At 44.8% G+C, this 26373-nt stretch overlaps 1 protein-coding gene and 2 long non-coding RNA genes across 7 annotated transcripts in view; 1 reads left to right on the plus strand and 2 right to left on the minus strand.

Annotated features, from left to right (window-relative positions):
* Positions 1 to 26373, minus strand: part of LOC114847195 (uncharacterized) — a 136550-nt gene that overhangs the window by 65807 nt on the left and 44370 nt on the right. For 4 of the 5 annotated variants that reach the window (XR_008693427.1, XR_008693426.1, XR_008693425.1 and 1 more), the window contains exons 4-8: positions 11015 to 11082; positions 10037 to 10843; positions 6650 to 6907; positions 6344 to 6464; positions 5902 to 5997 (exon numbers count right to left, since the gene is read on the minus strand). This is a non-coding gene — a long non-coding RNA (uncharacterized LOC114847195). Of the gene's footprint in view, positions 1 to 5901; positions 5998 to 6343; positions 6465 to 6649; positions 6908 to 6937; positions 8055 to 8212; positions 10844 to 11014; positions 11083 to 26373 lie in introns of those variants that run through there. The other variant, XR_008693428.1, reaches the window with a different exon arrangement.
* LOC114847191 (FAST kinase domain-containing protein 5, mitochondrial) lies at positions 11823 to 15077 on the minus strand. Its single transcript, XM_029136673.3, has 2 exons — positions 14935 to 15077; positions 11823 to 14609 (listed from the first exon to the last, which is right to left on the minus strand). Exon 2 carries the CDS (start codon positions 14603 to 14605, stop codon positions 12176 to 12178), a length of 2430 nt encoding a protein of 809 aa, XP_028992506.1. The 5' UTR covers positions 14606 to 14609; positions 14935 to 15077; the 3' UTR covers positions 11823 to 12175.
* On the plus strand, positions 17195 to 20475 carry LOC121201888 (uncharacterized). The gene is made up of 2 exons (XR_005897069.1): positions 17195 to 17485; positions 19169 to 20475. It is a non-coding gene; the product is annotated as an uncharacterized LOC121201888 (long non-coding RNA).

Genomic DNA, 26373 nt, shown 5'->3' on the forward strand with positions numbered 1-26373 from the left:
TTTAATGTCACCACTCTGTAGAAAGAGCAGACTTGCAGGACCCCCCCCCCCATGTGTCCATTATAGCAGGACAGCTCAGCTCTGTGAATCATGTTTGGCTCATCTGTACGTCAGCTTGATGGTGTTGTGTTGCCTAGTTGCTTGAAGACCCTAGTTTTGCAGGGGGGGAGTGAAATATAGGGCAGCGCTGCGTTACATAAGCTTGAAGAGACGTGTCAGTGTGAAGACAGTGCATGACAGCGTAAGCGTTCGCCGACGAAGGAACCTTTACTATCTGCTGACATCAGGCAAACACAGTGGAATTAACGCTCGCTCAGGAGCCTCTTTGTGTCTCCGAGTGCGGGAAGTGGGAGTAAAATAATGCTCCACATCTGGCAGCATATGTGCGGCTTCCAGTTGTTAGTCTCGGGCTGTTTCCATCCCTGCAGCCTTTTCCAGCCTCGTGTTCCTCTGTGCACCAATGCTCTGTTTCCCCCTCACACTTTACGTGTGTGTGTGTGTGTGTTTAAATGTGTGTGTCTGGGTGCATAAATTATTGACTCAGTGTGTTTTCATGCTTGCCTCAAGGATTAGCCAACTAACATGGAAATACCTTCATCCTCTACTTTCTTCCTTCAAGGTTTTATTTCAAAGACCTAAACGCAACTTTCGAGCACTTCTTAGTAATAATTTATGTTTTGCATCTGGAACATGAACCGGTGATTATCTGCTTTATCAATGTGATGTCCATTGTTTTAGCCTGATTTAAAGGGACATGACACACTGGGGTAGCTGGTGTTTACAAACCCAGAGAGGGGGATTTGGATCGGGGACGTGTTAAACTGTGCCAGTGTGTTTGCAGCAAATAGAAACAGTATGTGAGAGACGCGCTAATATTTATGAGGGCTTATCCAGGCTTATGACTGCCAACCTGAGAAAAGTGACAAAATCCCTCTTCATCCTCCCATTTATAGTACTCACACTAAACATGAGAATGATATTTCACATGGAGGGAAAAGAGAAAAGCTTTGGCAAACAGCAACATGAAAAGCTGTGTCGCGAAAGCAGTCAAGTGATGTTTATAAGAGGCTTTTTACAACGCGCCGGTTTACGACAGACTCTCGGATACATGCAAAATAGAATTCGCTAACATTTCCTGCAGGTAACCAGACAAATTAATAACATCTCCCAATACAGTTAGTGAGTGTGGATGTGTGCAGGCTCGTCCCTGTGTGACTCTAACAGACTGACAGGCTCGTTGCCCTGAGATTTATTTGTGATAAGTGATCTGCCCTGACGGACCAAACTCCGCCTCATATGTGAATATGTTGTGCAGCGTGTCCTCATATCAACACACAAAAGGTTTTTTTCCCCCTTTTGTTTCACGGTGGATTTATTCTATAAACGCGGCGCACCAGTGTGATGCACTGCAGCAGTGTCTCCTCCTCATTTGAAAAAGATGCGACCTGAAAGGTCCCTGTTTGTGTTTCCTCGTTCGGTTGAGGGAGAGGAGAGACACACATCTCAACATGACAGAGCTACCATGCACAATAATGGTGTTCTCAAAGCCGGGGACAGTGGCATAGGGCAGGGTTTTCCACAAAAGCATCGGCAGCTGCCTGTTTAACTGAGGGGCAGGATTGAGCCTCTGTGTTCACGCCGTCCGTTTACTGCGTGGACGCGTTTGTTCGCAGATAAAACAATCCTGAGTCACAGTTTGCTTTTTGCTACACTTTACGTTAGACGCGTCACGAATCCTCTCATTTCCCGCAGCAGCTCGAGCCGACTTGGCCGTGAAGCGCTGGAGTCGGGTGCCGTGACGCGTGAGCGCACTGGTCCAGTCTGTCCGTCCGCCGCGGCAGCTTGGACTCAAATGCACCATTTGTTGCAGTGTCGCACGTCCCTTCTTCTATTTGACCATTTCAGTCGCAGTCGACAACTGGACGGAGGCTGCAAACGTTTAAATGCTCACTTGGTCCTGATACAGTCATTATAATTAGTTTCTCTACAGTGGGAGAAACTAATTATAATAATTATTTTCCCAATATGGCTCCTTTTGTCTATATGGCTTCATTTGACACTATTTCAGTCCTAAAACCGTTCTAATCCTCAACATGGAATCTTTGACGTAAATTTTTGTGGGTGACTTTTAAGATTAGGAATATTCAAATACATGTTGCTGGATATTATCACCGCTGATGACTGCATTGCTGTGCATTTGCATAGAAATAGAAGCTGGAATGCTCCGTCATTAGCCTTTAACTGGATTGAAGCAGTAAATGCCAGCTAGCGCTCGGGCCTCTTATCTTTTACCATTGTCCTCGGCACACGTGCCGTGAACATTAAACGCGCCGCGAGCGCTGCACCTTTGTGGGAAGGTGACTCACCTACAGTAGCCGCCCGCCCGCGGTATCGCGTTCACCTTCCGCTGTCAATCCGGCAGCACTATTTCCGGTTGGAGGCTAAATATGTTAATTTCCCCGTCGGAGCCCTGTCACATTTAAACGCCGCTAAACTGAGCCGCGTTTGGACAATGTGGGAAAAAAAGCCCTAAACATTTGTTTTCATCAAGGCACAGGCGTCAAACGATGCCGTGACACACTCTGGCCTGATAAGGTGCCTTGCTCAAGGACACTGCAGCCGAGTGGGAGACAGTGGGACCCGGCGTGACCCTCATCACCACGCAGGCTGCTGGCATCTGCTTCACTAACTGCACAGACCTGCTAAATAAAGCCCGACGCGGCCGCCGCACGCGCCACTGTCCACTTACTGCTCCACTCTCTTCAGGCTCCACCGTCCTTTGTATTTCGCCAGTCGTATCATTTGCCCCGTTACATAAACGCAACGCTGTAAAACCCATTTGCAGCCGCAATTTTATTTGCGAGTCCTTTTATGTGTAAGCGCACAAAGAAGCATCTGTGTACGACACAGTGACACACACACACACAGCAGAGGGAAAACTTTCCCTTCCACGCAGTCGGTGGCAACTCACACGCTATTATATCTCCAGTTGAAGCTAACTTTTTAAAGCAGTGTATAGTTCAAGGCATAGCGAGATTCTCATGTAATCCTCAACCCTCGTGACAGGAGGAGGGTGTGCAGTGGTTCCTGAAAGCACTTTTCCGTGTTTCTGTCTCTCTTCGCTGGGAGTGTCCTTGTGGGATTTACAACAAGCTACAATGGCTCCAGACAGATGGCAAGGTGGGGTTGTTAGGTAACCATCCCCTGGACCCCGGGGAGCGCCGCCAAATACAAGCTGTCAAACAAATGTCTTCACTCACTGCGTTATCGGTTGCAATATAATGAGATCATGACTTAGACGCTGGGTTTCCTCGCTTCCGGTTCCGGTTCTGGTGTACGTGCACACTCCCCTGTTAATTATTTTTGTTGTGCCAGCAGCCTCCTCGCATCCTCTATGAGTGCATCAGGGCAACAAGGCCATCAGGAATTTCCATAAAGTAAAGTAGCAAATAGGTCATGAATATCATTAATATTCAAAAAGCAGCACTTCAAAGAGTAATAAGCCAATGTTGCAGCATTAACTGTGTTTGACCAGTCATATCTTTGCTCATTAGCCACACTGGGAAGCATTATTTACCGAAGGCTGTGCACTGCAGGCTGATGGCAGAGGCATTCAAAGAGTTCTTTCAAGTTGCTGAAGGATCGCAGGGCGGCTTCGCAGCACTTGCACCGAGCCAAGAGGCCGAGATGACCCTCTGCCAGAGCTCTGCACACGTCAGCTCTGCTAACGCTGATGAAGCTCACAGCCATTTCTGCAGGACACTTCACTGGTTCACTGTTGACTGGATAATTGACAGACTATTGTTGGTAGGCTGCCAAGATTTCCCAAAAGATATGTCAAATCTTTGCAGCCAGACACTAAAGGACTTCAGCGACTCTGACAGGCATTGTTTCCGTTCTCTACAAACAAAAACATATGCCTTTAGAATAATATGAAAGGTGCCAAAACATCATGACGAACACTGGCTTAAAATACGGTTTTGGGTAAACTTTTGACCTCCCCTGCTGTGCCTAAAGCTTATTTTAGTCAGCCAGTCTGAATCTTGCCAAACCGTCAGTCTTTCAGGACAACACATACACAGACGTGACGCGAGCGCCAGGATTCATGGAAAATATGAAGCAAATAAGCCGTTGAAGCGAATGGGAGAACTTTAGCAAAGTCCTCCTCATTAAAAGTTTGTACATAATGGACACACACACATCCTGTGTTATAGCAAGTACATAATGTTACATTACCATGTACTTTCATCGCTGTATTTCTGATGCAATATTTTTGCCTCTGACCAAAAAGAACTTTTTTTTTAAGCACAGCACCACAAAATACTTGTGAAGGTGGATGTGAGCGCTTCTGAGCCGCATTTAAATAAGATGACAGGGAGCTGCAACACAAAGGCTCAACGCAAACCAGGCAGCTTTTATCATCAGACACAACGGCGAACAGCTGAGTTTAGCAGTAAAAAGCTGGGGAGCGCATCAAAAGGCGGCTCCCCGGTGAATCGGGAGCACAGCTGCATCCGAGGCTGCGGGAGCGAAGGGGCGGGCGGCCCCGGGAGCACGCCCCCCCCAACCGGGCCCGCGTGAGGAGGAGCCCCGTGATGTCCTCCGCCGGGGTTCTGTTCACCGTCACGGGACGACGTGGGCTTCACTGCAGCGCGCGCAGATGCGTCACGCAGGTTAAAGGCACGGTGCGCTTCCGTGGAACGCGTGGATCAAGACATTCGCATCAACACCTGCCGCCGAGGAGCCCAGTCAGAAACGAATTAAATGATAACGAACACCACAATTAACACAACTTCTTCAAACACTGGCTCCAGCAAATCACTCTCTGTCGTGGGTAACAGTTGGAACTGAAAAAGATAAATGATTCAAAGATACTATTTTAAATTTCACGATGTCCATTAATAAGTCATTGCATATCGTGCATATTTGAAGATACCTGATTTTTTGGTGGAGGAAACTATAATTCAACACAAATACTCTGAATGTGACGTAGTGGCTTCACGCGTGGAAGATAAATGTCTTTTCATGTCCCGCGCCTTCGTCAAAGAGGTAAAATCTCCCAGGGAGACGATTACAGGGAAAAGTTTCTCTCCTTTAATCAGCGATGATTGAAATCTCTTGATGGGATGTCTTTTTTTTACTACAGGGACAATTCTCCCACTGGTTAAAGTCATCACCGAGCCACGGGCGAGCAGATCAAAGCAGCATCCACGCACAGGAAAACATCCAAGGTTGGTTACTATAGCAACGTATAGCACTAGGCCCCACGGTACATTTTAATAGGACTGTAGCATATTAACCACATTAATCAATTTCAGCTTTTGCTCTTTTAACAACAACACCTGCTGCGATGGCGGCAGATGGCCGTGGCAGCTTCGTGCGGCCCACAGTTTGCGACATAGTTTACTTGTCTGAATCAAACGTGGACTCGTTCCCAATTCCCACAAGTGTTAAAGAGTGGGTGCACAAAAGCCTTTGAAAGCGACGGCGTAACAGCTGATCGCAGGGGAAAGGACCGTTATGTCACTCCGGAGCCTGCAGGTCACAGCGCAGGGTGTGAAAACCTCGGTGCCGCTGCGCGATTGGAGAGGAAAAGGTGGAGCGCACACCTGCTTCTCGTTGCGTAATGGAGCATGCGCATTCAGGGTTTACAGGACTTCAGCCGGTGGGAGATCATGCTACATACTACAGTGAGCCAAGCGTTTGCGGGTTTCAACAGGTGCATCCTCAGTAGGAAGGTTCCACCGCCCTCAGCGTCCCGGGGAAGCGCCAACACGTCGTTACGTAACCTGTGCTCGTGATGGCGCTGCAGAAACTTACTGTAGGTGATGAAACGCGGCCACTCTGCTGATATTTGAAGGTAGAACTGGGAAGTGTCCTGTTTGCTTTGGCCCAACGTACCGTTTGCGTGCGTGTGTAGGCAGGTCCACTTCCTTCTCATCTCCATCTCAATGACCAGCGGTTCCTCCTTCGCTCCTGTTTCTCCCCCAGCGGCGTCTGTAAGCGTTTTATGGGCGCCTATAAATACACTAGGTGAATAAAAAGGATTTACAGTAAAAGCAGACATGCATTCGTTTGATAAACAGACAGGTTCCGGTGGAAAATGAGCTCTTTTCGCTTTCATTTACGTTTGCATCCACGGACACATGCACCCAGTAGAATGTTAGACGATTGGAACGGCAAAAAACCCACGGCTGGATTTAGCACGCGCGCGAGTGTCCTTGGAAGTGTGACATCTCCCGTATAATTAAGTTGTCCAGATTAAAGCAGGAACGGAGCCTAATCAGCAGCAGGATACGTTGATAAGCATTAAGCCACAAAGATAGGAATAAAAAAAAAAAACCTTCTGATCACAAGGTCCCACAATGCATCAATCCTGCAGAATGAGGTCAGCCACTTCGGGTTTGCATGGAGTCAGATCCATTAAATATGTGGTTTGACAGCAGCTGCAGGAACCTGTAGGACTACACACACACACACACACACACACACACACACACACACACACACACACACACACACACACACACACACACACACACACAGTGAGTGACGGGAACAATGAGGCTGCCCTTTGTTGTCACTTAGTGCTCTCGACTTTATTCTTATTTCTAGAAATGTAAAAGAATGAGCTTTCTTTTCAACCTACAATAGCGTACACTCTCGTGTGCAGCCTCCCTGCTGTGTTTTGTGGTGCCCTGACATTTGTCCTTTTCCGTTCGGCCACAGATTTGTATTTACTGTCCACTTTGGCCTTTTCAGTTGCGTGCGCCCGCTTTACATGCTCCTTCCAGGCTGAAAGCAGCACTTCGGCACCTGCAGCACCGCAGCACAGAGAATCACACGCTCCTGTGCCGTCGGCTCCTCTTTGTCCAACGGGCGACTGTGAGTCAAAGACCAGTCCACTCTGTAACGGAACCACACACAGATTAGAACAGTGTCACTACAACACCCCGCAGCAGTGTGGGACGACGTCAAGGCGACGTGAACGCGCCGCAAAACCCATCAATAATGTACGAGCAGAAGTTGGAACACTGGAAAGATTTTAAATTCCTCCAGCTCTTTCATCAACCGACGCCGGACCGGATAAGAGCGCGGCCCCCGATAAGCCGAGTGCGTGGACCTGACCCCTCCCCGCGTGCGGGGAGACGCTGTAATTAATCATGGCCCAGTCGTGAACACATCACTTTAGATGCGTCTGCTGGCGTAAGCGCGCGCTGATTGCGGCCTGAAATATGAATTCCCATTAAGCAGGAGAGGGTTTTAAAAGCTAGTGGAAGGAGCTGCACTGATGCTCAGGGGTGGGCTGCGCGTCACTCAGGAGCAGCATCACAGGGCGATGCATGTGTAATGCAGGCTGTAGTTGGACCAGACAAATAGGGGACGCGCTATTACAGAGAAGTGCGTTAGGATTCGGCCTCACAGCAGAGACAGGGGCTCTGAATCGTCATTATCCAGCGCAGAGAAGCTGCTTTTACGTCGCAGGCGTGTAGGATTAAACTTTCATGGCTGCGATGTTTGATGCCGGTCCGGATGTTGCAATCGCTGCATCACCTCTGCGTGACATCCCCGCGTCTGTTTTGTGACAGCACTAAAGACATACACATGGCACGCCATCAATATTGCATAATTGTGTTTAACAGCAGCGCCACATGTCCTGCTGTCGGGTTTTCAAGTGTCAACATCGAACGTGGTGACACGCTGGTATTAATCAGGAAGGTAAACACGGATTCGCTCGACGAGGCTGCAAAACAAACGCGAATATGACGAGACGCCGTTTCTGTTGTGAGAATCACTTATACTTCAGTGCTTAGATCTGTTCCTCTGTGATCTAAGATCTGTTCCTCTGTGATCTCGTCTTGTTCAAGCTTCTGCTGCGCTGCGCTCTTGCTAAATTTGCCCAAAATAATGATGTCATGGAACCGGGCCAAAGCCGCGACTCCAGTCTGGTTCATTGCAACTGTTTCTCATCTTCACCCGTCCCGCAGAGTAAGCATCCTGAATCCTGATGCATCAGCCCGAGGTGCCAGCACAGAGACGCGGAGCTTTAATATCTGAAGGAGAATCCATAAAGTCATGTAACAGCCAAGGAACAGATACATCCACAGCTCACAGGACCTGGAGAATTTATTAGGAGCAACACATCTAATTTATGTCATACTGGAAAGTGAATATGACCTATTGGTCATTTTTGATCTTACACTGGACTTACAAATCGGTATTAAAGGTTTTCTTTTGAGTCAGTAACTTCATCAGGCCCGGTTTTAGTTCAAATGTAAACACAATTTCACCCACCGCCGACTGACACCGTCCTGTTTCCCTGTTTCATTAACAATGAGAGTCTGATGCTGCCTTTTGTCTTCCACGTTGTGTCTGAAAAGTACATCAATCACTGTCTGTGCGTCTGGTGTGTGTGGGCACTGGACGGCTTTCACTGAGGAAAAACAAAAAGAGCCCAACACAAACCAGTGTTAAAACTTAATAGCGTGCTGTCGTGCAACAAGCCAGAACTGACCTTGAACTGGACGCGATCACGGAGTCGCACGGGCGCCGGCGCCGCCTCTGCAGCGTCAGTGCGACTCCGCCGTGCACGTCCCATGTGTTCGGTGATCGGTCCTGCTCTGAGCCACAGTGATCTGTGTGACTGAGGCACCAGTGTGGAGACAGCAGCTCCGTTATGCAACGCCAGCACCGCCGTGAAGGCACCGCATGCAGTACAGGCAGGAAGCGCCATGTTAATTAGCCCCACAACAACTTCAGCATTTGCAAACATGCCATGAACACTACGCACTGTATAGCGTGACTGGAGGGGGTTTGAACTACGGCATCAGAGGTTTAATTACAGCAATTTCTGCATTACAATTATGAATACTGAACTGCGTGTTACAAATACCTCTGTTTACGCTCAACATCCTGCAGTTGTTTCTGTGCTTATGATGAAATAACAAATAGCTTTAGACCCAAAGTAATGTTCGCATTGTTTGGAGGCTCATGTTTCTGTCCACATGATAACGCGTAGCTTGGTTTAACAGCGCATGACTCTCTTCAAATGTTCTTCATTTATTTTTCAAGCGAACCAAAAATATGGCGCTAATGTATGTACTAATATGCAAATCCACTGTGTTCCAGAGGTGGAAATGTTTACGGCCTGATACGCGAGGCACCGAGTGGCAAATCTCTGACTTGGTTAACTTAATAAAGGCCTATCAATAGCTGCTAAGACAAGTCCTGAATTCTAACGCTGCTTATCAGTCGCGTCCCTGCAGCACTCGGTTCAGCAGCGCGTGTGTGTTTGGAATCTTAAAGCCGAGGATCCAGACACATTATTGGATGCCACTGAGGTCAGAAACTGAGAGGGAGTGATACAGAAACCTTCAGGACGCTGGCGGGGCTCCTGCGAAATTGCGATGGCGGATTTGGGCTGGGATCATTTGCATATATCTACTTGATCTGCACCTGCTTCTCTCACGCGTGAGCGTTTTGGAAGTAGTCGGGGCGTCGAGTCAGTGCTCATCAGGATTTTTCTATTTCGTGCGATGAGCCAAATTTAGGCATTACGGCAGACAGACAGTGGGATCTCTCCACAACTTAAGAAATGTTGATGTAAGCTTAGGCCACATTCAGACGGTGCTGGATTAGCTTCCAAGATGAGAAAAGCAAAAGAATTGAAATGCAAATAAGACAGGGATTACTGAGAGAGCATTCAGTCCAGCAAAGCCTCCTCCATTAACTGGTGAAATACTGGTCACATTGGGAAAAAAGTGACTAAGCCTGATGATTATTCTCTCCTCACTTCCTTTTGTTTATAGCAAGTTAATAAGTCAATAAATGTCTTGTCATCCGTTTAGCACCTTGCTGGTAAATTACTCTGATTATGATATAATAAGAGCGTAATGATCCATCTGAGTCGATAAGCGCCCCCATTGCTCCACACGCTAATAAACTAGTCCTCTGTAGCAGACAGTGCCTGTTCCCAGAACATGTTTGCCCTTGTTAGCGTCAACCTGAAAACATGACAGAGCTGACACAACATTACCTCTGACACCGACTGCCGGGGAGCTACTGTTTCTCTTCTGCGGATGAGCCATTAACTGTGCTCTCCAACGAGCTGCGCTTGAATCCAAAGGAGAAGCAGCTAAACGAGCAAGCGAATCATCTCCACTTCAAAAGCTCACTTCCTGCAGCCGGAAGTGTGAAATTCGTAGCTGCGGGGATGACATTGACTTGAAAGTGTCCAAATGGGAAACTTTTAGATTTTGAGATGTGTGAAGAATGGGAGGGGTGAATGCGGAGCGTTCTCCACCTCCACCTTGTGCCTTTAAAGGTGGTTCATTCTCTGCTGCTGCTGACGTTTTACTACCGTGTGTATTAAAAAGTATCTCTCTGAACACAACATAATGCATTCATATTAAAGCAAAGCTACCAAGGAGTCATGTTGGGCTTGTTTGTCTTTGTGACTGTGTTTGTGCAGGCGGACAGCGCCCTCTGCTGGAGCGCCCCTCTCCCTCCAGCGGCTGCTCATTCACTCGGATCAGGGAGCTGTGGACACACACCAGCCTGAACTGTGCGCTTCTCCCTGCAGCCTCCTTCATCTCATCCTAGGGGATCATCAAGCGCTCCCACGCGTGCTGACAGATGTAGTGTTGATTGAATTTGTCTTTCCCACTGCTCATTTCCGTTCCCTCCCTTTGTACTGCTTGTCTCCCATCAAGAGCCGACTCAAAGGAAGCGGGAGCCAAGTAAATGAAAGGAGACACAGGGTTTGTTGGTTTCTCGCTGGAGTTGTTTGGTCTTGAGCTTGTTATGGAAAGTGCCTGGGGATGTGTTTTGTTGTCATTTGATGCTGTGTAAATAAATAAATAAAAATACATTTCACTTTGTAATTTACAATCCAATGTTAAAGCTAAGATTTCACGAATTGTTGATTGTGTTAATTTGAGATACTGTAATTCACTATTTGAGATCTTAACTGTATACATGTGATCTGAAATGAAAGGATGTGAGATTAAAAAACCTGTAGAATAGAGCCAGCTGGCAAGATGAAAGCACCAAGAGTTTCTGGGTCACACAGACGAGGAGGGTCTGCAGAGGGAAAGGAGAAACATTTTAAGGGCAACACAACACACCTGTCCTCCCCCCAGTGTGTCCTCACTCCAAGGCTTCATTCCAGCCTTCTCCTCAGGGAGTCACAGGGTTTCCAGCTTGCAGATGTTCCCATGAATACAGTAACCAGTAAAAAGCAAACACCTCTATGGTATTTGGCTTATTTTTTAATTTTAGACATGCAATTGAATAAATTAGGTTTTGTTTTCTTTTGTTGTGTATCTGCAGACACCAGGGTGTTTAGCACATCTTTCAGAAGGTTTCCAGTGATTTCTAAGACAATGTTTACATTACTATTTATTTCTTTTATTCTATTTTACATTGAAATTCATAAAATCCATCCATTATAGACTGTCTTACAAAATATTGAATCCGTGGTCGCGCTGGATGATTATTTACTTCTGCATCTGTCTCGTTGCAAGCTGAATGTCGCTTTAACAGCGTGTGCGCAGTTTAAATGCCGGATCCTTCATGTTCACGGTGCGCTCGGGTAGGATGTATCCCAGACCATGAGCTGTCACGTTACATTCAACTCAAAGCATGCTGCCAGAAAACGAAAACCCACAAAGCTTGATCGGAACCGGACAGCTCCTTGCAACAAAACGTATCTGTGCATCACAGACGGTTGAATTCCTTATTAGCAGACAATGTATTATTTATACGAGGACGCTGAGAAACATTTCAACGTCAGTTGCAATGAAAACATAATTGAAACAAGATTATTTTTATAGCATAGAAATACAAATTTAATTACCAATACACATAAGTGAACATGCCATTTTAGCAGACATCGTCCAAATTAAGGTAAATCCAGCACACACCATAGAGGAAAGGACTGACCTCCCAGTCAGTGGGATTATTGTTCATATTTGAGTTTGCTGTTCATGAAAAGCCACAATGCACGAAAACTTAAATTCAGTTGGAAGTTACATTTTTATGATGGTTAAGAAAAAACAGGAATCTAATAACACCAAAATCCATCAGTCATGGGCAATTAAGCATATCATTTAGCTATTAAGTTACTTCAGAACAGGTGGATTTAGAGAATTTAATACTGGCTGGTGTTTCTCTGTCATTTCAGGCTGTCGTAGACTTTGCAGTGCAGGTACGCCAGCTTCTCAGACCTGCTTTTCCTCAGCAAGGGGAACCACTCATGATGCTCAAGCTCCACAACCCTGTACCCTGCCAAGTTTAACTGCCTTCTCTTCATAGCATGAAGCCCCAGCAGCTGCTGGGAATGGTAGCAATAGTGGTTTCTGTTGGAAACCTGTATCGCAAGTTTGACGATGCCGTTGGAGTCCGGCGGAGCTGAGCTTCGACTGCTCGGCTTGATGAGATTTTCTATAATGTCACTGGTCAGGTCCAGTCCTGTGGCAAACTGCATCCTACCTTCATCGGGTTCTAATCTGTGAACAGATGCAGGTTTAACTGCCTGGTGGCTTAAAGTCTGGGTGGTGTTTTTGGTATTGACCAGCTGTGCTAAAAGATCTTCTGTTATTGTTACACCTTTATTTATTCTCCCCCTACCTGTGTTTGAGGTTACTTTGGATGAACTATTTTTAGCAGATAGTGAAGCTTTGTTCACAGGTACAGGCCGCCCAGTGGAGTCTAGATGTACTTCAAGGTCAATAGAGCGCGTGTGTGGAAGAATCATTCTCTTAAAGACAAATTCCTCTCCTCCAAGCATATGCTGCAGAGCAGCCTCTGCCTCCTGCACTTCTGGTTTCTGACACATATCTGACTGCGCGAACGACCACAGCATATGAGCCACCTCCTCCCTCAGCTCCTGGCTTAGCCGTGGACCGGTCCACTGAGGCAACTCCAGAGCCACGACCCCATCTAAGGTGAACATGTCTTTTCTGAGATCCAGCTGCGTGAATTTCAGGCACAGGTTGACAAACTCAGGGCTCAAGGCTAATGCAATTAGGTCCTCAGGAAACTGGGACACAAAGGCTAAGCCTAGAAGACCAGTAAGCAGATGCTCTGGGTATCGTTGGAATTCAGCTTGCTTCTGTCTCACGGATTCTATAAGGCTTGGATAGAAGCTTGAACTCTGACCGGAGACGGACGGGTCGAATCCCATTGTGCCAAACGCCCACAGCAGTTTGCATGAGTCCTTACTCCTGCAGTGTGGCAACAGCGAGGGCACTCTGTCAGCAACAGCGGTGAGGATGTTGTCATTCCGGTAATGCAGCGCTGAACAGGCCAGTACCACATGCATGAGCCCCTGGACACCCATCCTGCTGGCTCGAGCGGGAACTTCCTGTACCACAGCCTCCATCCAGTCCTTGTGATACAGGTAACTGAAGCGCAGGTATTTCATGACATTCACCAGAGCAAAGTCACTCATCTCCTTCACCACGGATTGGGCCTTATCAACAAGATGAGTCACTGTATCTGCAGATATGGATGTTTTGGATTTAAAGAGTCCCAGGCACACAGTGCCAACCTCCTCATGGTGCAGTTGATTTAAATGGCATCTGATAAGCTGCTCTACAGACTGGATAAGGCCTTTGGGGCACTCCCTATTCTCACCCATTAAATACAACAGTTGCACCAGCTCAGAGACCCCTATCTGTCCCAGGTTTTGATGGACCAAGTCATAGAGATGCCCCAAGAACTGTGGCGACTGCCTCCCAATACTGCGCCACATGTCAGCAGCCAACAGCAGCTGGTGTAAACTCATGTTTCTAGCCCGGTGGCTCAGCTCTGCCTCATACAGCGTGAGCACAGTGTGCGCCGATGGCATATCGAGCCACACAAACGACCGCAGCGCCTCTAGCAGCTGGAGTTCAGAGAAGTTGGGCAGGTGCTCCACAGAATACCGCAGGAGCATGATGAAGCGCTGGTCACTCCACACTACCCGTGTCTTGTCAGGGTGCACGCGGCCGAGCTCGGCAAGAAACTGACACACATGAGATGGAGTCATGCAGCCTTTCAGACCGGTGACCTTTTGTAGAAGAGAGCAGGCCTCGTCCCAGGGGACAGCGTCCGGCCGCTGGGCCAGGTCCAGGGTCATTAACGCATACTCAGGCCGGCATCTGATGAAGGCTCGAGGATCTACCTTAACGTTTGGCTGTACGTGCACTCTGCTGTGCGGCGACACTGACGGCATCTCGGCTTCAGAGCTTTTGTTGAGAGCTTTGTCGAGAAGCGTGTTTTCTGAGCTGGAAAGGTGCCGTGAGCAACTCACGCTGTTGCGATCGCCTTGTTGCCAGAAGGAAGGTGTGAAAGCGACGAGTCCATCCTCGTCGTTATCAGTTTTACCGCAGGTGGCTGCAGAGTTCTGCACAGAGTGATGGTATGAAGATGGGTTGTAATGGAGCCGGTAGCGTTCGTGAAGCGAGGCTTTGCGGTGCCTAATTGTCCCTTTCGTCCCCTCCTGCTCATTGGTCTCATGCTTAGGTTTTCCATATAGATGTTGAGCTTGGGTAAAATCCTTCACCAAGCCTTGGACGTACCGTAACCTGGGTCCCCGTCGACACAGCACAAGGGCAGCCATAAACCTGGCAACAAATTATTTTTAAAGGAAACACTTAACATACAAGATGTCAACACTTTGACTGATGAATTGTGGCAATAACAATTCAGATGTTACTAGCACGATTTTTAAGAAATAAGAATTTCCTTCTATACTTGAATGAAAACTGTTTGAATATGACTGCCAGAAGTCTAGAACGAGTCGGTTTATCTAAATGTGTAATGCATGTGTAACATGCAGGAAGCTGCCACAGTTATGAATTGGACTACGGTAACTTGACTGGACTTTACACCGTAAGTTCAAGGCATAAAACGTTCCACAAAACCAAACACTGGTCGTGTTTAACTCACCTTCATGTCATCAAGCAACAACAAACACAGCAATTTACGTTTCACGAAGCATGGACATATAGAAGCCGCATGAAGTTACGAGGCGAGGAATTGTTACGTCACGACATGCGACAGCAGAATACGGTAGCTAAGCAAACCTTCAAAATAAAACTACCTGCACGTTTTATCTGCACAACACGAAAAATTATGTGCTAAAAACGGATTAGAATGTATTGTCAAACACATAATTGCACTAATATATAACAATATTATTTATTACCCTGGTGCATAATTGACAACAGTAGTAAGAGTTCGCGTCAAACTTTGTTGGTATTTTATTGCGGTAGGTTATCGTGACATTAGTGAAGAGAAGACGGTAGATTGTGACCTACGGCAGCTGGTGAGGTTCAAAAATGCAAATGACGAAGAAACGGGTGATGGATACTCATACTGTTTAAATAAAGATCTATAGGAAAAGATAGTTTTATGAATAAAACAGTGGTCCAGTTAGTCTTGGCTCTTTATTTTATATTTCCGGCAGATTAAATATATCGCTTTGACCCAGTGTTGAACTATTGCATTAGTTGATTTGGAGAGATTGTCTCACTTGTTTTCTCATAGACACTTTTTTATATGTATAATTTGACTTTTTTATTTATTTTGTAGAGGGACATCCGTTTGTGAGTAATTACAAAACGAAAGTTAATTATTAGTATAAATTTCAAATTAAGTAAAATAGTGACATGTGCTTGTTAACAACTTGTTAAGTTGGTTCTCAATAAATCTGTACTTAAATACTTAACACCTAAGAACAGACACAGAAAATGAATGCTAGTTAAAATTCGTTTTAGATTGTACTAACAACATATTACATATTGAATTTGTATGTTGAGAATTTTTTAACCCAATATTTTATGATGTTGAGTGCTTTGAACATAAATTCTATACCTGGTTCTTTTAATATCACATTTTGTTCAAAGTGATCTATTTAAATTAGGAAGAGGAATAGGAAGAAATGATAGAAATGTAAAGTGAAGTGTTTCTTTAAACGTCACATCTGTGAAAGCAGTGGGGCGATTTTTAATTCTACGCTTCTATTGTGTGACTTCACACATGGCTGAATCAAGGGGTGAGAGGTGAACTGCACTGACCTGTGGCCATAAGAGGAACGATTTCTTGCATTTCTGCTTAAAAGCATGGTTTGCCTGAAAAACAAGCCTTGGTAACACACACTAACATTTAAAAGTTTTTAAGTCTTTTTGTAATGTCAATCAAGATATGTTATATATTTTATTAAAATCACATTTTCTTTTTGTTAAAAATATTATATTATTTAAATTATATTTTGAGCGTAACATAGACAAGGCCATGAAAAACCTATAGGCTATAGCTTGATTTAGTTTGAAGTTTATGATGCTATCGATGTCACCCTAAACACAAGGTAAGCAGATATAAGAATTATCTCTTTAAAATTGGCTTCCTGTTGTAGGTTCTTCTATGATGTATGGGTGGCAGCCAGTCAATTAAATAACCACAATGTTTTCGGGTAACTGATTACAGCCCTACAGAGTCATTTCCCTTAGCTCTGTGCCTGTACCTTTAGATTTGTGGGGAAAAAACTATGTATACTGATTATTTTATAGAAATGTTTACGGTGAAATGAGGAAAAATATATTTTAATAGAAGATGGGAGTTATTTTGTTAGTTTATAATTGGTTTTAATGTTTGTTTATATTTGTTTAAACACCATAAATATAATTAAAAACTATCAGAGGTTTTGTTTAATTCATAACACACGTGCAACAGTTAACCTTAAAGTGGTTTTATGTGTTAATCATTTATTTATACATTATCTGCAGTGTTGTTTTTTCCTGTCTAGACACATTTAAAAATTGTGCATCTCTATAATTTGTGAAATCATACAGTTGAACGGTGGAAACTTTACAGTTTGTTAAAGAGAAATGAGTAAGATAATGTTAATAAAACAAACATGATATTAAGCCAACGAAATTTATTTAAAACATTTCTTCAGTCTCTTCAGTTTCTTCTACAGTCATCTTACTTGACAATTTACCTACACAACAAAGACATTTAATGTTAAAAATACGAAGGCAAACGATACCAAATCGGGTTTTAAAACTTCACGTATGTTTGCGTTAACTCTTGTATGCTTCCTGCTACAACGCCTCTTTCCCACCATGATATTCTCATTTATTTAATGTGAGTTTTTAAATCACTCCGTATGCAGGTCTGTGCTCGTATTAACGCACCAAACCAAATAGTGAAACGTGAGGGCAGCACTTGGAGAGGAAGTAGTTGATTTATGCTAATGAAGGAGATGGGCTTTAGCTACGCTGGCTGGGAGCCGCCCTTCATTCACCACATGGTTAAACCTGGAGTCTACTCGCGCCACTTTCGCAATCTTACTACGATTCCCAAACTCCTCGTAATTCATAATAGTAGCACATGGTTGTGTTTTTTGGATTAGGCGTCTTAGCGGCTATTCAATTCCCGAAGTCTTCTCCCCTTTTTCTCAGTTTTGCACGTTTTCCTGAAACCGCGTGAGTAAACGGTAAGTCTGTACAAGTGAGTGAAGATGGTGGATTTTTACAAGCTAGTGTCTTATTACGCGCATGTTATTGGCAAGAGACCTGTTGTTACCTTTGTCGGGAGATGCGGTAAACATGAGCAAAGTGAACCGCTCCGCACCGCTCGCTACACCGACGCCACATTGTAACATTTACAATACGGGAAAAAGCCGTTTAAATGGTCCGTTTCCGCGTTTAAAACGGCCGTGGGAAGAGGCGCATGGCAACCTCTCCTCCATGCTCCGAGAATGAGGGAGATTTGAAAAGCATGTGTTGCTGCTGCCTCTAAAGTCCGCGTCTCGGGCAAGTGAGGCGCGTTCAAAGGGTGGAAAAACAAACACGCGTCTCCCACTTTGCTGCTGGTAGCGGGTCGCACGGTCGTGTGCCGCCGTCGTCCGCCGCACGCGGACGGCTCGGGAAGTTTTCGCGTAATTCGCGTGCAGTGTTGTAGACTTGGAAGTGGCTCCAGAACAAAGCAGCAGCACATGGGGGCTCCAGCAGGCCGCGCGCCTTTGCTATTCGGCGAGCTGCCGTTAGCCGCCAACGCTCGCACACCCACGAGCAGCGTTAAATACCCCGAAGTCCCATTATTGACAGCACCCTGCCGCAGAGTAGTGCGCGTTTAAGTAGCTCTATCCGTGGTAACAAGCACCCGAGAACAAACACTTGAGGGTCACGATGGCGTGGAAGCTTTAGTACAGCGGCTAAGTTGGGCTAACATTAGCGAACGCATTGCTCCGTGGATGTAGAGCAACTGATCAGTCGAACACCGTCAACCGACTAGAGCTCCAAATGTTTTCGGTGTAGCTGATCCGTGCAACGTCGACGTTTATCGGGCTTCGGTCGCACGCGCAGGGAGCACGCGCTAGCCTGTTTTGCTAACACATGCGTGCGTCGCACTGTTTTGATGGAGCCGCTAGCTCGTTGTGTGCTGGTTTCTGTACTAAGTCGTCAGCAGCGTTTGACGCTCCCGCTGACGGCGCGCTTCGTTCGCACCTGATTGCACAGACACGTTAACTGCGCCAAATAAGTCGCACTTTGGTCGTTTTACCAAGTAACATTTACAAAATGCGGACTCTTGGGCGCCATGTTAGCGCGTGGGGGAGGGGTACGGTAATGTGACTGTAGCGCGAGCGTCACCGTCCTCCTGCGCTCCGCTCCTGCTTCAGAGTGGTTTCCAATTGGGCTTTGTTAATTAATTAGGACGGTTCGACATGTGGCCGTTTTCCCGTAACTCTGACGAATGAGTCAGCCACTTCCTGTGAGGTCATCGGGACGTCAATCGACTTCAAAACGGCAGATGAACAGTTAGGCGGGTTGTTGGACAATAAGTCACGGTCCAAAGAAATTCCCGGACTTCTAGCATTTTTAAACTAAAATGCAACTTAAAAATCCCCAACATAATCACCACAAAGATTTTCTTGTGGCCATAGAGCAAGCGGACACTAAAATAAAATGTGAAAAGTTTCAACATCTTAGTAAATCTCTTATCAAATGTGAAGGGGGATGCTTATTGTTTCACACACTTTTGCAAAGTTGTAACCAGCATCTTCAGCTCCACATTTTTTTTAAAGTGTGCACAAAAATAAATGTGTCCTAAATGAAAAGTGTGCCACTATTTGAAATGCCTGGCACTGTCTGATGATACGTTTCATCTACCCTTGCAGACACCGTGTGGCGTTAAGGCAACATTCTTCAATCTGTGAATGACGGCTCCCCTTGAACAGTTAAGTCACTGTAGTGTCAAAGTGCTTACAGTGCAGGTAGTTCTGTAAAATCTACTGCAGTGTAGGCACTTTAAACACTATTCTGAGAATATGAACTTGTGGGTTTGGCCTTTTCAAACACATCCTGTTTCATTCCTGGATAGACTGCATCTAAGTGGACCATGTGAGACACCAGTCTGCTGTCATGATTGTCACTTGTGTGTTTCTGTCTTCATCAGGTTTCATAAAACGGATAATATTTAAAGGAATCATTTAAAATATATGAATTTAAAAGCATTTCACCAACTGGATTATTCTGACTTTACTGGTAATTGGCATAACTGGGTTGCTTTCAACTAGTGCTTATGCTAAGGTGCATCTAGTGCAGATAGTGAAGTAGACTAGCACCTACTGCCCTAAGTGCTCCTTCTGGCATATGGTGCTGGGACTCTCATCTGCCCTGCTTGTTTGTGTGTGTGCGCATTCAGTTTTAATCATAACAGTCCTCTGTTAGTTTTGCATAGTTGCGCTGCAAGAAGAAATAAGTTGTGCAAATCTATGCAAAACTGATGGCGGCCTGTGTATCAGTCTAAATCCTTTTTGATTTTTGTCCCCCCTCAATGGGGATCAATCCATTTCCACAGCCATCAATGTAAAGACAGGTTTCAGTAGTATTAAAGTGCTTATAGTGCAGGTAGTTTTGTAACATTCTACTGCAGTGTGAGCACTTAAAGTACTTCTAGACACAAGTGTCATCTTGGAGAACTGTATGTAGCTTGTGGACATGGGTCTCTGGTTAGTTTTGCTGATTTGCTTTCAGCTTCTTTTTTGTAATGCTGTGCAAATCCATGCAAAACTGATCATAGAACTGAAATGAATCTATCATAAGTCATCCCTTTTCTGTGCAGGTTGGGAGAAGTAGCAGTGCCCTGTATACTTTGTGGTATTGCACTTGTCCCGGCCTGTTGAGGATATAGGGAATTATTCTGCACTGTTTATGATTTTTTCCTCTGTGAAAGAACTCGCATGTTTAGAATAAGGACCATCATGCTGCTCATCTAGTCTGATTTGCCATCTGTAGGTAAATATAGGTAAATATGGCTGTAACGAAAACATGACATTGGCTAATTAGTGCTTTTTAGTACAACAAATGTTTTTTTGTTTTTTTTTTTGGATTTAACATTTTTTTTCACAATAGCTTTCACTATGGGCAGTTTGATAATTGCTGTTGTTAAATGGTCAATAAAGGTTCAGTTATTTAAAAAATGCTTGATTTTTACTGTTTTTTCCAGTTACGATGGAGCTGTGATCAAATAATGCACTTAAGATTTCATGAAAAGCATACAAATGGCTTTTAGAGCAGCTTTTTCAATATTCATGGCTGTATTGGTGATTATTTTACTTCAAACTATTATATCTATGAAAAAATATTTATAATTCTAAACAATTGGATGATTGTTTCTATTAAAGTCTCTGTACCTAAAAGAATTGTAATTTGTAATTGCATTAGTGCAGCAATGGTGGTGTCCTGATTTTTGGATGTTTTTCTTAAATTTGAAAAAATTCATATTGACTTTTGCAGTTTTAGTACAATTACACATTCTACCAGCAGATGGAAGTATTGGTATATGAAATAGTTCCCATGTAACAGTGAGTGGGCAGTTTGAGTTGTGAATGAAATTTTACTTGAATAGTCAACCAAAACAAAAAAATGTAACAATGTTTTATGTAAGATACCATTCACGTTGATTAAGAAACCTATTTACAAATCAAGTTTGTTGAATTGTATATATTTGATCTCTGTTGATCTGTTAATACGTCAGTGCACAGACCATAATGTTTTTAGTGTTCCTCCATCGTCACAAACATGCGTTTGCAGGTTCCCTAACAAACTGCATTCTGTTTTTCACAACTAGTATCCAACAGAGTTTAAGGCTCTCAGCCATTCACTGAAGTGTTCACCTTTCATTATCATGCTCTCTTTACTTGACAGACAAGATAAATGGGAAGCATCCAGAGAGGACATGAACTCAAAGATGCATTTCTGCTTGTCATCCTGTGCAGATTGCTCCAGCAACCTCTATTTACTTTGTGTAGAAACGCTCATGCCTTTATTAGACACAGAATGCTGCATGATTGTGGGTTGTCAGTTAGATGGCAGTAGGTTATTGTGTAAATGTGGACAAACTGAGATGGATGCTGAATTCCATATAAGAATGGAGAAAACGGGCCTGGTGATGGTTCACATTTAATTATGAAACAGGATGCATTTTTACAAAAAAAAGCTCCTGTTTTTTTATACTTAACAATTCTGGAATCATTAAAACAAGGGAGCACTTGAGTTCCTGTCAACTTGGGCTCTTAATAGGTCCTTTTAGGAGTTAATGTCAAGCAGTTTTACCTGCTTTGGTGCAAATAAAAGGTATCCAGTGAAGAGGAGGTATACGGAGTTCAACCAATGACCCTGTGGTTCTATCAGCTGATTTTGTGCTATTGTGTTTGCCACCTCTGGCTGCATGAGGCATCCAGGTTGAACAGGTAGTCCAATAATCTGAGCTGGCACATCTACAAGTTTTGCCTCCCAGCACAGACCTGAGTGCGTGGAGGAGCCGTCACAGCACAGGCTGCTACTCTAAGTTAGCACAGGGAAGAAGGGCAACAGCCCAGCAGCAATGTGCTCCATCGGGAAAGGAATAACAAGGGGAGCGCCGTGTGACCACGAAATCTTTAGCAGGCCTCTTTGTGATCACAATATGTGCAACAGGCTCCATGAGGACGGCACAAGGCCCAAGATCCCCCAATATGACCTGTGCTCACAGCCCACCACCATGCAGCTGATGAACATATCACTGGAGCCCTCTTCTGTTTACAGATGAAAGAAAGTTCACGTGTAAGTAATGAAGTATTTTGTATAGTAAAGGACAAGGGAGTAATATTGTACTAAGAGTACAATATTCTTTCTGTTAGACAAACTATTAAAAACCAGTAGAAAACACGAGAATCCATAAGACACGGGTTATTCCATGCTGGTGTAAATACTGTTTATTTGGATACGTTATTGTACTACACTTGAGATGAGATGGTGCTATGAGAATATCTGTTAGTTATAGTCAGGGGAAATGAAGGCCTGAAGTCATCTGAAGGTAAACTCTAATTAAGACACGATGATCTCAGCACAGGATGCTCTTTACTAAACGTGGTGGACTTTCTCTCTTCCCCCTTGATTGTAAAATGAACCTGTTCCTCCCTAATTTGTATTCGAAGTTTAACCTCATTCTTTCTGCTCCCTCTGCTCTTTCACTATGTTTTCTCTCTCTCTCCTCATCTATGGTGGTATCTATAAGACAGAACTTTTACCAGCCCCTTAAGCTACTGCTGGTATTTTTCATCCCGGCCTTATTCAAAACTGACCTTTTATTATGCACAGTTATTGCCCCCACTGTCCTGTGGATTAGTGGAGATGATATGACATGGATGTAATCTGCTCCCCCTTCCTTTGGTAGCAAACCAGCATCAAGCGTGCAAGTAAAGGGTATGAAATGTTTATTTGTGTACCAGGTTTTGTCCCATCATCACGGTTGTGCAATTATCAGGTATTACACAAAGAGAAGATGAATGAGTTATTCTTCTCGGAGGCTCGCTGTTGTTGGTTTATAAATATTTAATATTCCCCTTACCTCTGCAGAGGCTTCTGCAACATGTATCCAGCAAACAGTGACTTCTAAAGGCTTTCAGACCCCGTCACTGTTTCCACTCTTCATTGTGCTGCAGGTTTTATCTCAACAGAATTTTTAAATTTTAAGCACACAGGTGGCAAATTTTTCGACTGTCTTATCAATTCAATTAGCCACAGATGGACTCCGACCACGTTCCTCATTCAAGGGTAACGAACGCAAGCAGGATGCACCTGAGCACCATCTGAAGCGCCACGAGGGTCTGACTACTTGTGATTGAGAGATCTCAGTTTCTGTAAAAGCAGTTCGTCACTGCGGCTTGCAAAGTGCAGACACTCGGGCAAAAAAGTGTCATTTTTATCTCTTAGAAATTAAATATACTGCAAAACACAGTGCACAAAGGAGTGAAGAGGTCTAATTGATTCTCAACCAGCTGCAGGCCCTGAACACAGACTCTTGTTCTTATTGTATTTACCAAACCCCAGCTGTGTCCACCGTCCTCTAAGGACTCTGTAGAGCTCCTGATGGGCCCAGTTCAGCAGATATCAGTTCATTCAGCGCTAAACGAGATTTAAAACTAGTGCAATCTCAAAACGTGCTCTTTTTATGTTTGGCCGGAAATACAGCGCAGATACCTGGTTAGCTGCTCTCGGTTCCTACATGGCTCATAGAATATTCAAAAGGGACCTTGTCTGTGTTGATGTTATGTCTCACGGGACAGTTTAATTCTGCTAACGGACACAAAAACGCCCGTGTCAGCCTCGCTGCTGAGGCTGCAGATCACCGCTGGCATCCACTGTGATGGGGGTCTGTTCCTTCAGCTGACCTCTGTGTGTTAACCACGGCTGCATCTCCAGGATCATGTCCAACAGGAGAATGGAGTCCAGTTTTACATATGCATATGGAACAGGGCAGCTGTCAATTTATGCTAATGCCTTCTTGAATTAGCCCTGAAAAACAATTAATTTTCCGAGCGGGTTATTGAGAAGTTTTTACAAGGAGCTTAATCACAACAACAGTGTGTCACAACATTTGCTGACTATGAGGCTTGTGAAGTGAGTCATGGGCAGAATTTAAAGTGTGTTCATTTGAGATTAGCAAAAAAAAAAAAATCTCTTGCCTGATCAGTTCCAATGTCAAGATGAGCCCTTGAGATTTAGATTAGTTAGCAGCAGTCGCAATTATCGAGTCAGTAATTCTAAGTTTCTCAGTCTTGCTAGTAATAAAGACACATCTTTAAAAGTTCTGATGAATAAATCGCCAAATTACTGTCCTTGTAAAATATAGGTCAGCTTGGGGATGAGGTTAAAAAGCTGCGGTCTGAAGTACAGGGCCCTAAAGGCACCGTGTGGTTATACACTGTGCTGCTAAATCACATCCAGTGTCTTTAAACACACCGCTTTACAGCTTCCAATCTATGTCCTACTTTCAGCCGACCTCCGTGTCACCTGTCTCTCATTCCCTGTCCTCGGGGAGTCAAAGTTCCCCTTGGCTTGAAAAGCTCTGCGATCTCTCCCTCATCTGCTCAACTCATTTCTGGTGGGTCGACCCGCGAGCCCGACTGGCAGATGTCGAAGCACCGGCGGCTCGGGACGGTCCGACAGACGCTTCTGAACTCGCACACTGCAGCGGCGGCGGCGGCCTGTGGCCCCCCCCGACATCAGATAACGCTGTGTACCATACACCTGTAGTGTAATGTGCTTCAGCAGCTGTCTCTGCCGACGCTGCTCCGTCCAAATTGCAGCACGGAGCAGCGTGGGGCCATTTTATGGATCCAGACGGGCTGGATGCCAGTTGCACACGCCGCTATCTGTTTGAGCTGTACAGTGTAGAGTGCTACAACATCTGTATTTATTCAATAAGTATTTCTTGGCATGTGTGCTACAACCCTCAACAACCCATCTGGGCTTTTATATTATTTATAGTGACCCTAACATCCTCCTCTGCTCTTCACTCATTTGTGTCTATCTCTTATCTCTGACTGTAAAACTAAGATTAAATTGCTTTAATCTGAACGTCTAGTCTTATTTTTCTTATAAGAGTGGGTAGATTCTGCCTCCGCTGCCTTTCCTACTTATGTATACATATTATTTTATTAACACATTACTGGAGTATATCACATCACAGTGATGTAAAAGCACTTCTATAATCTATAAGAAGTCATGGTCAACAACAACAACACTGAGAAGGTCAGTGCATTTTAGGAGAAAACAGACAGAGAACAAAGAAACACTGAGGCTAAGTAACTTCGGCTCAATCATATGTCTTTATGATAGCGACAAAACACACCAGCTTAGCCTTATCTCACTTATGGCATTTCACTGCTGCGCCTCGGTCCGAGAGACTCTTTTTCACTTTCTTCACTTCTGAGAAGAATTCATTTCCCCTCACTCAGGTGACATTTGCTTGAAGAAAGCTTCATTTAGAGATAAAGTTCTGAGTGCATTCCTGGGTAATCACACATCGGATCATCTCAGGGAGCGCGCCACCGATTCTGGCATCGGTGGTAAATAGAACTGGGAGAACTGGAGTTACCTCTAATCTTCGTACTGCGCTCTCTGTCGTCCTCCCTCGCTCTCCAGTTTACCAGCACTGCCTGGGAAGCCTTCTGATAGCTGCCATAACGAGCACTGTCACAGATTTCTGCCACGTGCATTGTTAGTCTGAAGCAGTGCTGATAGGTGATGACAGGTTTCGCACCAGACAGAACACCATGACAGTGACTTGTAGCATTAATGGTTTAGCAGTGTATTATTTAGGCAGCATGAGGTGTTACTATACGACACGTTCCCTGATCTTTGAGCATCTTGGAGGTTCTTGGTGGTTATGTCACTTCATCGCCCCACTTTCTTCTTGCTCTTTGCTTTCCTGCGCACCACAGAAAATGTTTGATGCACAGCTCCGTGAACAAGGAAACCTGGCGACAAGCGAGTTTTATTGACAGCTTAAATGTCACATTGATTTTCTGTGAGAAAACAAGCCGAGAGGAGAAAGGTACAAGCCTCTCAGCGGTGTCTCATTAATTAATAAATTGTCTCAGCGGAGGTGGGAACACTGCATCCACGTCCTGTTGTGGCCGACGTGGGTGAGAAACCCAACACTTGAGTGACTTATGAAACCGCCGCCCGTTTGTCAACCGCAATTACAGATCACAATGTGAAAACGCTCCAGTCCCGTTCGTCTTTACAGCCGACAAAGTGCAAAAATGGACAAATGTTTTAATAACACTTTGAACCACAACTGCCACTAATGTTATATGTTGCTCATGCGAACGCGTTGCGCGGTAATCTCCGCACATCCATCACATGAGAAAACGCATTTACAGTCCCGCTGCGGCCAGTGAATCACGCCGTTTGTCATCGCAGAGTGATTCCCCTCTGAGCCGCCATTAGATTACTACGTCGCCTAATTACTCCCCGCCAATTCGCACAATATTTCAACTCCCATCCTATGGAAGTTTACAAAGTAAAGCTGCAAGCAATTATCTGTCAC

This window comes from Betta splendens, chromosome 21 (genome assembly GCF_900634795.4).
Source record: "Betta splendens chromosome 21, fBetSpl5.4, whole genome shotgun sequence".
Lineage (NCBI taxonomy): Eukaryota > Metazoa > Chordata > Actinopteri > Anabantiformes > Osphronemidae > Betta > Betta splendens.